General features: G+C 52.4%; 1 protein-coding gene across 1 annotated transcript in view; it reads right to left on the bottom strand.

Annotated features, from left to right (window-relative positions):
• LOC114014525 (hydrocephalus-inducing protein homolog) overlaps positions 1-3,774 on the bottom strand; it is a gene marked incomplete at its 3' end in the record, with an annotated part of 63,868 nt that extends 60,094 nt beyond the window's left edge. Inside the window, exons 1-3 of the mRNA XM_055700397.1 lie at positions 3,769-3,774; positions 2,731-2,856; positions 982-1,101 (exon numbers count right to left, since the gene is read on the bottom strand). Of these exons, the coding sequence (XP_055556372.1) occupies positions 982-1,101; positions 2,731-2,856; positions 3,769-3,774 (252 nt within the window). The remainder of the gene's footprint in view (positions 1-981; positions 1,102-2,730; positions 2,857-3,768) is intronic.
• Positions 3,775-15,416: the final 11,642 nt, after the last annotated feature.

The following is a 15,416-nucleotide window of genomic DNA, read 5'->3' as shown; positions in this document are numbered from 1 at the left end:
AGTATCCTTAATTACACCTCTCTTCCTGACCTTTCTCTGCTGCCAGTGCACTTACTGCTACAGATCAAGAGAAACCCTTGCGTGTAGGAAAGTGCGCAGTGAGAGAACACTGAGCTCAGCTCCTTTCCTCCCTCTGCCTTTTCCCACCAGCTTGCTCTTGGCACATGCCTCATTCCAGCAAATGTTTCCCCAACTGAAATTCAAAAGGTCTCAATTTCCCTCTTTACAGTGGAACAAAACTGCTGACATTTTCCAACTTTTCCATTTGCAGCTTTCTTCGGAAATCTCAAAATGATCAGGTTTTTCAAGCAAAGGTGGAGACCTCCGAGGGCACTTGACTCTGAACGTGCTGTGGCTCTCCAAAGGGGAAGCAGAGCGTCACATTGCCTCAGAAAAACCTGAGCAGAACCCAATTAAGCTTAGCAGGAGCCTGAAGCGGCACCTAAAGGCCTCCCACTGCTTCTGCTACATCAGTCTGTTTCCACTGCTGTTTCAAACCACCTTTCCTGAAGCGCTGTTACCACTAATTATAACTTACTCCAGCATAAAGCGGAGAAGACTCAACCCCTGCGCTCTGACAGCCCGTTCAGCTCTCTGTGCAGCTCACCCAGAGGCAGAGCTGCCCTGTGGAAACCAAGATTAACCACGGAGCCACCAGGACGCGGTGCACACTCGAGGGAAAGCACGAGGGCGGGGAAGAACTGTACAGCCCTCAACATTCCCAGCCATCCAGGGCTTTCAGGGGGAAGGATGCTGACTAGAAAAGCTCCTTTCGGTTAGGGACTACCAACACACAGCCAAAACCAGGGCAAGAAACCTCAGCATGGCAAGATTTCCACCATCTTGCAAAATAAAGGTGGCGAGACATTTTACTCCGGATGTGCTGTGCTGCAGCAGGTGACTGGCTGTGCTGTGCACTGCGCGGATGACACTGCTCTCCAGTTCCAGCACAGGGTTAAACTTCCACATCCCAGCACTTACCTTGTCCTCGTTCCTCAGAGTCAGTGGCACTTCATAGACCTCATAGGGGACGTAGCTCTGGAATACCACCTCTGACGGGAAAGGCTGGAACGAGCGCTGTCTCGGGGAAGGTGCCGAGAACTGCAGATGCAAAACAGAGTTTCAGCCGCTGGGAGAAAGATTCATCAATCAGAGAATACTACATCGGTCCCCAGTGAAGTACAGTCTCCCGGTGAGTACGCCTGCCCAGCTCACGCCAGGGGAACGGCAGCTCACCCACCTGTGCTCTGAGCAGATCAAATGTTTCTGGGCCACACTGAGCAGGCTCAAGCGAGCAGCTCTTTTGCTGGCCGTTTCTCCAGGTTTCCTGCTCCAAAAGGCAAGGCAGCGCTTACCTCCGGCAGAGCCCTGGGCTAACACGGTCACACCGCTCCAGAGCACTTACTGCGAGAGCCGTAAGCACTCGTGCAGCAAGTGAAAGCCAAGCATTTACAGGAGACTCCACGGGAAACAGTTTGGGGATTATCTTTACCCTGAGACAGTCACCAAGTCCAACCCATCCTCAAATCTCTTTTTTGATACACAGCCTAGAAACCATGAGGAAGAGAAGACAGGCCAAAAAGGAACACCGCCGTTAAGAAAGCAACAGATGAGGTGATAAGGTTCAGCTCCTTCCCCAGCACTACTGCGCAACTTGAATAGGGCTGGACTTGGCATCTCCTTTTCCCATGAGCTTTCAACGGATGCTTCATTACAGTCCATTATTGCCACGTCAGTTAATACCACTACAGAAGCGTGCCTGACGACACACAGAAACAGCAAACGCTTACGGCGCAGAGGCATTACTTGGAGAAAATCCCTCCCTGCTTTGTCTCCCCCCTTCCAGCTGAACTCTTCGCACTCACAAGACACAGGCACGTCTCCTGCTTCTGCACAGGAGTCAGGGTCGTGCTGAAGCCAGCAGCCACAGCACACGGCCAGTTCTGTGTGCGCTCGTCCGAGGCGTTCCCAACCTCACGTGCTGTCTAAGGCAATCCCCAACCAATTTGTTACAGGTCTCTTGCTGGCACTTTTCCACTCAACAGCCTACCTCAGTCATCTACCCACTTGGAACGTGCGTTCTACTAAGCAGATGTGTAAGAAGAGCAGCTTTCAACATACATGTAAGCAAACACTGATCCAGATAAAGCACACCCGCTCCCCTCTGCCCAGCGCCATTCCCCTGTGTACCTGGCAGCCTGCAAAATCTAACACCCTGTAAGGGTCCCACTCGTCGTTCCAACCCAAAGCATTCATGCAATTGCTTGAGCTACACCTTGAAGAGTTACCGTAGGCCCTCAGCCCTCAAAGACCAACGCTGCCACCATTGAGGCCATCCGATGACCCCAAGCGTTTGACAGAGACTACACCAGACCAAGGGCTGCCTATTTCAGCAGGAGGGTGGGAAATTGCAAGCTTGCATTCTTGTGTCCCCCCCCAGCCTTTCTCCAGGATCATGCTTTAGCCACAGTAGCTCGTCTCCAGCAAAAGCCACCAACTTCAGCAGAGGTGATTTATATGGGCTTAGTGCAGGCCAGGACTTCAACAGCTCACTGGGGGAAAACATTTCACCTTTCCCCCAGCAGAAGGAACGCCACCACCACCAGCAGCAGTTTGAAACGACAAACTGCCACCAAAGTATTTAGATAAGCTGGAGGCAAGCCTGTCACAAGCATAGGCCCACTTCAAATGTCACGTCAAACAGCAAGGAAAAGGGCAAGAAAAGGCTACCTTATGACGGGAGGCTTCGCTCACGTCGAGAAGCTGGGTAATCTGGGGCCGCCGCATCTCCCGAGTGCTGGCCAGCCTCTGCTTGGTGCTAAGAGTCATCTCCTTCAGGAAGGCAGAGGGAGTCAGCTGAAATGCAAAACACCAGCAAGAGCTACAGAAATGCCTTCATTCAGAAAGGCTTTTCTTGTGCAAGAGCCACTGATGAATAATTTGTGATCACAGCCACTAGGATAGTCCTGGAAGTCCCATAATTACCCGCTGAAATATTTAACATCAGTAAATTAATGATAGAGAGCGGAATACACACGCTCCAACCAAGTGGCTCTGTCCCAGTAGCTTCTCCTTTGTGATTTGATGTGACATGTTGGGGGATTTGGCTCTTCAGGCATTTGTTTCCTCTTCAGATTTGCTGGATTGAGCCAGTGACCTTTGAAGAAGGTCGGGAGGAGTTACCAGCAACCCCCTAACTCCATCCTTGCACAACGCTTACAACCACCACACGTGTGGAGACGTCACTGCTGGGTGAGTCAGAGGAAAGCAGAGAAGCAGTGTTGTGCCAAAACTGAGGTGGAGAGGAATGGCTCCAGGTTTTAGTTATCTCTTTTGAATTAGCACTTGTTTTCTCTGTTCTGGCCTCCGAGACCTCTCCACAGAAGTATGCAGAGAGATCTCCTCGACAGAGCCTCAGCGCCAGGTCGCCTTCAGTCAGGTGAGCTCTGGTCAGCAAAGGACATCTGAGGATGGGGAGGAGGAACTGCCCTGACTCTGCTGCTGTCTGCAGCGCTGGGTCTGTGCTCCACAGGGGATACGGGACAGAACAACTGTTTTGGAACCTGTTCCATCTGGGACCAGCCATACCTCTCGAAACCTTCAGGCAGAGTTTGAGCAGCCCACCACGCGCCCAGCTGCCTGGAGGGCAGGTATGGTCAGAGCAGCGCTGGCAAGCATCCCGACGTGACAAAACATTGCTGCCCACACAAAGGGGACAGAACGAAGCACACGCTCATGCTTCAGCTATTCCGGTGCAATGCCCGGTACGTCCATTTAAATTGGCTCCGGTGGCACATCCAGACAGACTCTGGGCTTGCCCTGAAGCAGCACACAGTCCATCCCCTACTGCACCATGATCGCCACCTCCGACAGAAGCACGGCAGCAGAGAGACGGGGAGGTGGTGTCCAGCTTCACAGTGCGGCCAGACAACAGGAGGGGCAGGTAGAGGAAGGACGTGGGGGCAGTTTCCAGCCTTACACAGCTCCTACCTGGCCGCAGCAGGTACTTACAGCTGCAGGCTTCTCCGTCTCTCTGACTAGCTTCGGATTACGAGGCACTACCACTTGGCTCGGGAATCCACCAGCCATCCTGGAGGACCCCGTGAACCAGCAGGGCTTTCCAGTGGCCATGCCTCAGTTGACCTGCAAGGAACAACAACAGGACTTTGAAAATCCAGAATGCCCTTCATGGCAGACCCAAAGGAGACAGCTGTGTCTCCGGGTTGTGGCATCCTTCATAACTGCGGCCTCCCCACCCTGTCTCATAATTAGACCATGTTGAAGCAGAAGAGTGAAGATTGATAGAAGTAAAACCCCACAACAAACATTCCCTGAGCCAAAACAGCCTTTCACAAGCCACACGCACACATCAGAGCCTGCTGGCATTTCTCACCTTCTCCCTCCAACTTCCACCTATTTTGGAACTATTTACTGGAATTTTTATCCAAATCTCGATTAATACCCAAACTGTCCTTTATTACTCTTCAAAAGTTTTTCGGTGGGAACAAAAGAGAAATGTCACTTCACTGCTTCATTTTGCAAAAGCAGCTGACCCGATGCGACTCTGCGCCTGACCCTACTAAGTGCTCAGAGTATTAGGAACAACCTTAAAGCCGGGGATCGCTGCTGCCCCGAGCATCAAAATCAGACCGCTCTCCTACTTTGCAAACTGAATGCCCACCCTTTGTGCAAGGAGGTTGGTGATGGTTTTAACTAATGGAGCACAGAGCTCAGTACTCTGATTATCAACTATGGTTTCTCAAAGCTAATTTGGTTAACTTGCAAAAATGATCCAGCAAACAGGACTCCTTCCAGGCATGAAATTGCCACAGTGACCAAGAGCCTTTCTCCATGGAGAACGAGGGCCCCTTTTTTCACTTATTAACACCCAAACTCAAGGCTCCCTACAGGCGTTCGAAGCTGTAACAGCAGAAAGAAAAGCATGAAACCATTCAAGCTGCATGAGCAATTAGCTCAAATATAAACGCAACGTTAGTGAAAGCAGGGCCACTTAAGGCTATCCTCACGGCAGCTCTTCTCCAGCATCCTCATCCTGCAGGCCACATGGGTCAACAGGTCCATGGGCCATTCTTTTTCTACCACCAGCCTGCTGACGACCTCTCCATCTGCATCTCAAAAAGTGCGGGTGCAAGAAAGGGAAAGAGGAGAAAACACCCCCAGAAAGCAGGTCTCAAGCATCGACAAAAATCAAAGAGAGGTGTGTACAGCACTTACTAAGCACTACTTTGGACTAGAAATCATTTCCCCTCCCTTTCTGGCTAACTGGACCAAGGGACGGATGGATTTGCCCACTTCTTATTTTATGGGACTTGAAAGACCCAGCTCTACCCTAACACTTTTTGACATCCCAAAATTAAGCAAAAACTCACAGATCCCAGCTTCAGGTAAATTCATCCAGACACTGCAGACAAGCTACTCATTTCTTTAAGGAGTACAGAAAAACCTCCACGCTGACTTACAAAGCAAGAACTTAATTCCTATTTTGCTTGCCTGGGGAGGACCCCAAGCACATCAACGCAAAAGAGAACAGGCAAATCACCGTGTTGCCACAGCTCCAACAATGCCTTTGGGGTGTCCTCTGTTGTTGCACCTGGTGAGTAGCCACCTAATGAGCTTGTTCCAATTAACCGTGCACACATCTACACACACGCCAGCTGAGGACATCCAACTTACAAGGCCATCTCGGCTGCCAGGGAGCTTCACGCATTTTCAGCGCAGCATACGACATAAACAAACGCTTCCCATGAGACTCGCGGCCACAAGCAAACCAAATGAGCACATCTGCTCAGCAGGGAACCAGGAACCCTCCGCTGGAAAACCAGCATACATTATCTGGGGCTTTACAGTCCGGTCAGGGAAGATAAAAGCTGGCTCTCCAGCCAGCTAGCTTGCGGCAACTCACTCCAACACGTCTCCCACATGGTGTCCAGCCACAAATCTGAGCAGGAACTGCAGAGCTCAGATATGACACCCCGGTGCGCTCCAGGCTCCAAGACAGAAGCGCTCTAAAGAAAGGGAACCGGACGCTGGGTGATGCTTCCTGCCTCAGAAGGCAGAACTCCAAGACAGACGTCAAGGTGAGACCCATCAGGGCTCTCATGCTTGGCCCCAGATGCACTCACCGGGCTGCCACCACGTGCTCCTGCCCACCGCTCCCCCACCTCAGAAGCAATGCCAGAGCCTCCCTGGCTCGGCACAGAAGTGACTCCTGCCTGCTGCAGGCAAGCAGCACAGCTGGAGCCAGGCTTCACACTCAGAGGACTTGACAAAGCAGCCACAGGTGCTTAGCAAGGGAAACCACTAGCTGCAAAGTGCCTTCATGGAGCTGCATGGCAGAAGCCACATGGAACCTGTGCAAAGCCTGCAAGCACCGCAGCATCCAACGCTGGCATCTCAGCCTGCTCTCAAACCCAAGCACCCTGCTCCCACACTCAGCTGCGTCCCTGCCATTGAACTCCTCTGGTTTTCCAGCCCAAACCTTTCCGCCCTCCCAGGGAGATGGAGAGGGCCAAATCCATTCCTCAGCCCTGCTCGTCAGCCCAGACAAGATTGTTATCGATTTGTTAATAAGTTAAGATTGATTGATTTTATTTGATTGATTAATTGATTTTATAAAATCATTTAATAAAATTAAAATATAGAAGGATAAGAAAAAAAATCTTATAAGAAACTTATAGCTGCACAGTAAAAGCTGCTATGAGATCTTCCGTACGTCCTGTACCAAGGCTAGAAGAAGGGGCTGGAACCATTGTTAAAACTTAGGTAATAACTTTAGGGTTGAAAGGTTTCTTTGTATTTAACCAGTCTTCTGTATGCAGAGGTGTACTGAAATGTCAGAATATGAGATGAATGGGAACTGGGGAGAGTCGACTGGAACAGCTTGTGGTTACCTGCCAAGAAACTGTGAACTTCAGTAAAAGGTAATTCCGGCAGGGGGAGATCGCGACCACCGACTCATACACCACCTACCCAAATTGCACCCCAGACCCATTTGTAGACCTTTCTAAGCTCTACTGCACAGAATCGGATATGGGAGGAGAGTATGTTAATGATTTACGTGAAATGTTATGATTATGCATGAATAATTAATGAATATGTATGAATAAGTTCTATATATGGAATCTGATTTTGGGACCTGGCGTGCGTTGATCGTGAGAGGACTCGCTCACGCACCCGGCCGTTAATAAAGAAGTGTCTGCTTATCTACATCACATTGGTGTCGATAAGTTCTTCATTCCGAGATTTCGGTAACAAGATCACTTCCAGATCTCCTAGCAATGCTGCCTCCAGAAAGCAAGTGAGAAAAAGCTTGATCTGCAGGCTAGCAGCTAGGATGCTTGAGAGCTAAGGAAAACCCTTGGCTGGGGGGGCTCTGCTCCCTGGGTTACAAAGTCTTTTAGCTAATGACTCATGTGCAGCACATAAGGAGCCTCTGGAGAAAAAAATCAAAAAGATCAGGACAATCTTCAAGGTGACAGAAAAGGATCCGTTTCATGATGTGGGCTCACAGCTACTACAGAGATTCCTTGAGTCAGGTTAGGCAGAAAAGAAGGGTCTGCACAGGATCATCCTGCTCCCAGGCGAGTGTTTTGGCCATGAGCTACATTAAGGATAAATAAAAGCACCTCTTCTCCTTAGGGCAGCAGTATTAACCTCTGAACACTGCCTGGCTCACGATACGGGCTAGGGACGTACAGCCAAAGTATCTGCAGGCACAAGGCAGGGCTTCACGTCTTGAAAAGTCAGAAAGCTCAACCAACGCAGGCACAGAGTGGCCCTTCAGCACCCGTGAGCTTGGCAAAAGCTGTGCTGAGGAACACTTTGACGAGAGCACTTAGATATGGCCCTAAAGCATCCAAATCCCTTTGTGTGCATGTCCAACAGCTTCCCTCTATAAATGAAACTGAACCGCTCTCTGATGGTACTGTGCTCAAACAAGACAGGAAATTAAGAACAAACAGCAAAATCCTTAATGCCCACTAGGAGAAAAAGGGCAGTTTGACGGAAAGGCACAGCTCTGTCCATACAGATCCTGCAGCTGTCACCATGCCATGTGCCAGTGCTCCTGTTTTGAAGGACCCCACGTCACTCGTGCTGCAGCACCAGCACCAGCCTCTGAGCCGGTCTGACACCAGCCGATTGCTCTCCAGGCAGAGGCTGGGGATGGACCCGCACACTGCACTGCAACACACTACACCCAGCTTTTCTGGTAGGAGCACAGACTGGTGGCTCAGTCTTGCTTTGGCATACACAATAAATCCTCTTCTTGCTTCCGCAAAGATAAACCATCTCTCTCTGGAGCAACTGCTTAATTTGCTTTTCTATTACACTTTGCTGGAAGAGCAAGACAAGGAGATCCGTTAAAAGTGAGAATCAGGATGCTATTGAACAATTTTGTTCAGTTAGACCATCTTGCCCTGTTCAGGCTTCAGTAGCATCATCACATCTCTTGCTTAGAAATCACCTGCTTACCTATAATTACCATATCAACAGCATCTCAAGGAAGCCAGGAAAGGAGAAGCAGATTTTCCAAGACTACTCTTTTGCCCCTCCAGCCCGCTGCTAAGTGGTTGAGTGCTTTCTAAATCAAGCCTTGCTACGCAGGAAGCCTCACCTGTCACCTTTATATTCCAGTCCACCTCTAATTTATCACTTTGATTCTGCCATCCTGCAATTTATTACAAAAGCTCTACCATAGCCGAGATAATTAATAGGAGCCTCATGTTATACCTTCCTGTTAATTTCTTTCAATAAACTTCAGCTGCCAGCTGACAGTGACAGCAACCAAGCTCACTTCCAAGGGTCTGCTTGGAGATTCCCTAGCCTCACGTACCATCATTTACAGTAACTCTGGTTCCTGCCTAAGTATTTACAGTACTATTGTCCCTTTCCAGGCTGCCTCACCCAGCATTTGATCTCGGCTACCCTAGCTTTGCAGATTTGCAACTCCCTCTTTATTTACTCTTTTCCTGGCACCTGGATCGCATTTCATAGAATCATTTAGGTTGGAAAAGACCCTTCGGATTGAGCCCAACTATAAACCTAACATTGCCAAGTCCACCACTAAACCATGTCCCTAAGCACCACGTCTATGTGCCTTTTCAATACTTCCAGGAACAGTGACTCAACCGCTTCCCTGGGCAGCATGAAAAAGCATAAGACCAGTAATCTCCATTCTGATGATCTGCAAGAATTTGTTAATCCACCCTTTAAGTGCACACCAAGATGGAACAAGGGACACTGCCAGCAGCCCTAAACACCACTCACTCCCCTTGTTTCTGCACCATCTCTTAGTTTCTGCACCATCAACTCGCAGCGCACAGCACAGGCTGCACGGTGTTCACGTATACCCACCAGCTGCCTTCACCTGCCAGGACCCTGAGAGCTCGGGCATCAGCCCAGTTGTCCAAAATGCTCCTACGAGCCTTAATCCAACCCAAAGTGTTAGAACCTCAGTCTTCAAAACTTCCTCAGTGAAAAGTTACATATATTCATGCCCAGTTGTCACACAGGAGTTTCTACCTCTGGCAGAGCATAAACATTAACTCAGTTTGAAGACACCAGAGTGGAGGCAGGGAAACGACCAAAAGCAGAAACACAACCCCCCAAGCCGGCCTGGGCTGGCTCCAGCCTTCTGCCTGCTTCTCCAGCACACACACACACATTACTGGCTGCCAGAAGAGTAAATATTCTGCATTTTCTGGATTGCTGCTGTAATACTACAGCACTGGCTGCGACCCCAAGGTGTTACAGAGGAAGCTTTGGCTTCACCACCAAGTTACTGCTCATCCTTCAGTGAAGGGGTGAGGCTGGACAGCCTGTTAAGAATCATCTGCTCCCTCCTGGAGCGCTCTAGCCTCTGCATTTTCTCTAGATGTATACACAAATTGCTTTTTCTCAGAAAGTCACCTATGGATTTAAAATGCAAGGAAAGCAGTGAGCTTTGCAGTCACTTCTACCTGGGCCATCTGTCCGATTTTTCATCGCGAGCCTTCACAGCATTTTGTAGACAGAGCAAGAACAACTCATCTCACCCCTCATTTACAGACGGGGCAACACAGGGAGAAAGCAAGATGAGGAGGGCGAGAGCAGCAGCAGCTAAGCAGGCAGCTTCCATCCCCTCCACGGTTAACCCAGTCCGGATGCAGGCACACCGACACCCCGTGGGAATGGGAAGCAAGGAAGAACCGAGTTTTCTTTCGGGGAGCAAAGCTCGCTCCCTGTCCGGCTCGGGAGGGGAGGAGAAGGGGCTCCAACTGCCGGTGCCTGACAAGGGATGTCTGCAGCCTCCAGGTGCCTCAGGAGCCCCCCCCCTCCCTCCACAGGCAGCCACATCCCCCAAACCCTCCCCCCCTTGCAGGGACACAGACCCCGCCGGAAGATGGGCACAACGTCCTGCCGGGAGGCGTTTGGCAGGAGCCGTGTCACCCCGGCCCAGGCACAGCCCTGCCTCTGTGTCCCCGCTCCGAGCTGCCCCCAGCTCCGCTCCCAAGCCCTCCCACCCGCAGGTGGCCCCGGCACCGAAAGCCACCCGCCACCTCACCGGCGGGGCCGCAGGGACACCCGCGCACTCCGCGCACTCCCGGTCGGCGCTGACAGCCAGCCCCTTGTCCTGGCTGCCACTTCAACGGGGACAGTGGCTAATGCAGGGGCAGTGGCTGATGCCACCGCGGCAACGGCAGGGACAGTGGCCGATGCCACCGTGGCAACGGCAGGGGCAGTGGCCGATGCCACCGTGGCAACGGCAGGGACGCGGAGAGGCACAGCAGAGGGCTGCAGGGATGCTCAGCACCCAGCCGGCTCCCACCCAGCCTCTGCCAGCCCAGGGGGACCCACAAACAGGAGCCCAGCTGTGCCCAGCTACCACACCAGCTCACGGCTTCAGCAGGGAGCTCCCACTTACCCCTGCCCCAGGGCAACTGGAACCAGCCGCGCTTCCCTGCACTTGCTGGGCACAGGCACTGCAGGTGCCTGGCTAGCACAGCCTGCTCTCCAAGCACCAACAGCAGCTCAGGGAACGCGTGCAACGCCCACAGCAAGCATGCAGCCACACTGCCTCCAACACACCCTCCCAGCTTCAGCACAGCCACAGCCCTGCCCGTCTCAGCACAAAACACGGCGGCAGCCCTTAGAGAAATTCATGGCAGGACCCACAGGGTTTCCCCCGGGGCTAAGAAAGCAAGCCAGCACTCCAGACTCATCATCCAAGAGCCACACGCCATCTGGAAACACCCACTATGACAACAGATCCTAAAAATCAAGCCACACAACCCACAGAGGTGCCAGCACTGCCCTCAGAAGGGACCAGCTGCTCTTCTGGCCTGCTCACTTTGGGATAACTTGGAGCCCAGCTCAAGCAGCTCACCTGCTGCGCTGCCACCGCGCCCCTCGCAGCCTGCCTGCGGCAGGGCTCTCGGCGCAGGCTCACACCCGGGCACAAACCAGCACAACTGACCTGTCCTCGGGGAAGCACCGCAGCCAGCAAACCCTGCTAAGCACAGCATCACACACAGCTCTCAACTCTTGACAGAGCCCACAGGTGCCCTTACGCCCTCGCTGAGGAGCTCGGGCACCAGGCACACCGGTGGTCCATTCAGACAGATGCACTTCACCTGGGCGCCTCTGCCCTGCCCTTGTGCAGGGTCTGACACAGGGCTCGAGGGAGGTCACTGCTTGCTGAGTGTTGTTTGAATCCCTCACGTTCCTTTCAAGGACACAGAGGCTCCTCCAGCTAGGAGGACAGAACTGCTTCTTTGGCTGGTGAGACCACAGGGGAAACATGGAGCTGCGTAAGATGGCAAATGAGAGCACTTCCAAATCAGACAGCTGGAGACTTATTCCCACTTCAGAGTGAGCATCGCTGGTATTTCATCAAGAAGCCAAGCAGGACACCTCAAAGCCTGAGCCTTGGGCATATGCCATGGGATCGCAGAGTGTGAAATAATCATCCAAAAAGAATTTGTGTTGTATATTAGTCTTCCCCATACTTCCTTCTCAAAAAGGCTTCTGCCCAAGTAACTGGACCTCAGAAGGCCCACAGCCATTATCGCACTGCACCTGGGAACACGAGCATTGCAATCCTGGGTAACTGCAGCCCTTCAGGCAAGGCTCAGCCTGGCACAGGAAAGGGACACGGGGCCACGTCTGATCCTCAGCACAGTCTTTTCCAAGGACTGAGCAACAAAACACGAAGGCATGCAATAAAAAGGCACCCCGATGTGCAGCACATCACCCTCCGGTGCCTTGCACAGCCAGGGCTCACCCTCCTCCCTCCGGACTTTGATCTCAGAGTTACACGCTACCCGTGGGCCACTTCACTTTTAGCCTGTGCTCCCTGCACTGCCACCGAGATGAGCCAGTCATTACTTGGCAGAGGCAAACGCAGGGCAGGGAAGCAGGGAAGGCAGGACCCACCATTCTTCCCAGCCAGCGCCTTCCTTCGTCAGCCTCCGATCACAGGTCAGCTTGCTCACCCCCATTTTACCACGTGGACATTGCAATAGGGTTAGTTCACTCTGTTTTCTCGTATAGGTTAAGACCCATCGGGATCTTAGAGTTTTCTGCACAAAGTTTAGCCAGTTTATTTTTTTTTCTTAGACAGGTTCAACCTAAAGTAAAGCAGAGTTCACAGTACAAGAGAAGCCTGGGACAGGGGAGTTCAAGCGTGCTGGACAGAGAGAAACATGCTCAGTTTTGGGGGGCTTTTTTTTTGTTTGTTTGTTTTTTTAATGCATACACCTTGACTTCAAAGCCTTTTTCTCCTTTGCTCCTCTTCCCACATCCCAACTCTCACATGTAATGGAGGCAAATCTATCTGCTGTTGCCAGACCCTGGGCTGGACATACCCACGCCCATCAACTGGAGGGCAACTACACCAGCGCACCCACAGCAGCACAGCTTGTCGCTGTGGAAATCCCAACTTACAGCACTGAAGAGGTCATCGCTCGGCAAGAGCACGCCAAGATGGTCTGCAGGAGCTACTTCCAGCCACCCAGGCTAGAGAAGCACAGCACCCAGAGGGCCCCAGCTCAGACAGGCTCTTCAGCCTCCCTGCAGTGCCTGTCACTGGAGGGAGAGCGTGGGTCCCCCTTGCACAACCCGCTCCCAGCCCCACGGGAGGCAAACTCCCTTTGCCAGGGCCTTTAAACACCCAGACAAAAACCCTGGCAGGCAGCAGGGAAGAGATGATGCAGCCCCGTGCAAGGGGAGCTGCAGAGACCCTGGTGATCCAGCAGAAGGGGACCCACGCTCTCTGCTAAAGGCAGCTTGATTTGATTCGCTCGTGTTTTGCACGCAAAGCCCTTGGGGTGCTCCAGCATTTTGCAAAACACGCACGTTCTGCCAAAGCTGCTTCATTTCTGAGGGCAGGGAAGGTGAACAGTGCAGACTATTCTTTTTTTCTAGCTCACGGGGACTTTGAGGGATAGGAATACACTGCATTCCCAGAGAGCAGGCTGGGGAGATGGCACGGCTGGTGTGTGCTGTCAGCCAGCCTGCTGGCAGACGACAAGAGGGAGGCCACAGCCAGCTGGTCTTGCAGCTTTTTCACCAGAGCCACGGCTCCTGATGGCTACAGACACCAGACAGCCCTGCCAAGCTGCCATTTTCGAGCAGCCACGGACCTGAAGTTACAGTCGGTATGGGTGCCCACACTTGGCGAGCCTACACACATGGTTCAGGATGCCCTGCAGGATGTAGAAGACTGCAGCCACCGCTTTCTGACCCAGTTCTGGGCTTCGCCATGCTTGGAGATGGAAATGTAAGGCAGACCACCCCTGTCACAGAGCTGGACGCCCAGACACACAGGCGGAGCTGAGACAGGGAAGGGGAAGGACAACCAAGTCTCTTCCAGGCTTCTTCCCCGGGACAGGGCTTAGCCACCTCCCCTGGGGGAGACGCACACTTTCAGGAAGAGCCCAGAGGCTGAAAATCACAGCACCATCCAAGCTCACGACCATGGACTTGGGGGTACAGGGTTTATATCACTGCCCCCTCTCCGTTCTGTTCCTGGGGTCCTACACAGCCAGCTCTGCTCCCGCAGGGACCAAGCCCCTCCTCCCCTGCCAACACCCCCCCTGCCCCAGCAGCTCACCTCTGCTCTCCTTCACAGCATCCAGCTGCCACCATCCAGTTCAGCTGGGAGCCATCCCTCCCGGTTCACACTTGGCTCCCAGCTGGCTGCCTGCGCTCCTGACAGACACATGCCCAGCAGCACAGGCTGCAGCTAGTCCCAAGGAAGCAGACAGGGGATCACACTCGTGCACAGCGCAGCGCACAAGCGAGCCACCCTGCTCCATCCTAGCGGGGTCTGACCAAACCAGGCTGGTGGCCCTGCTCTCTTTTAGAGGCACAGAGAACTTGGTTCATGCAGGGAGCTGCTCCACCCAGGCTGAAAATCCTTCCCCCCAGCCCCGGGGAAACACTGTTTACACAGCTCTTCTCCTCCTGCAGAAACAAAGGAGCCTACAGCCGCGGGCAAGAGCAGGCACCTTGCATTATTAACCTCTCCTTTGCTGCAGCGTTAGAAGGACACAGAGCACCGTCAGCCAGCACCCCCCAGAAGCCCTGCTGCGGGCTCCGAGGTCAACCCTGACAGCACAGGCACTCTCCAGCTTCTGAACACCAAAACCCCTGCACAGGGTCTGAAACAGGCACATCAGAAGCACCTTTCCTGTCATCATTGCTGCACCCACGCCATCAAACCCACAGAATAACTGGACACGGCTGCTGTCTTGCAGAGGACACAGAGCTGCAGCAAAGGCAAAGAGCTGCAGTGAGGATCCAGGGAGGGGGGGGAAGTGCTGCCACAGGCAGCTTATACGAGGGGGTGCAGAAGGAGCCTTCACTACCCCCATTTTAACCCATGGAGGAAGAACTCCAGCGCTCGGTTCAAGAAAGGACTGACTGCAACACTCAATCATTTTAGATGCTATCAAAACATCCTCTAACAAATAACTGCAGTCAGATCACTTACCCACTGACACCTGATGAAGTCCCAAATAGGCAGCTCAGTCTTCTTGAGCCAGAACAGGCTTCGTATTTGTTTCCCGATGAGAAAGAAGGAAAATCAAGGTGGCTCCTTTTGTCCGTGTTTCCCCTGCCGCGTTCTGAGCAATGCAGCCCCACACTGTAGGGGAGAACAACGATTTCATTTTGGTTTTGGTAGCACAGACCTGAACGCACAACCCTGGCTTTGCTGTCCCCCTTTTTATACCCATGCTGGGAACCCATTTCGTTTTCTCACTTTGTTTAGTTTACATCTCACTTCCAAACTCTGAACTGCTTCTCTACTTCTTCTCTGAAGCAAGACAGCATTTCAAATGCCTGCATTTTTGAGACATTAACTGTGCAGTTACTTGCAGAGTAAGTTGTTCTCCTCCCATTGCTTTTTTAAA

Source organism: Falco cherrug, unplaced genomic scaffold (assembly GCF_023634085.1).
Source record: "Falco cherrug isolate bFalChe1 unplaced genomic scaffold, bFalChe1.pri scaffold_101, whole genome shotgun sequence".
Classification (NCBI taxonomy): Eukaryota; Metazoa; Chordata; class Aves; order Falconiformes; family Falconidae; genus Falco; species Falco cherrug.
Note: the sequence above shows the minus strand (reverse complement) of the source record. Positions and strands in the feature narration are given on the sequence as shown.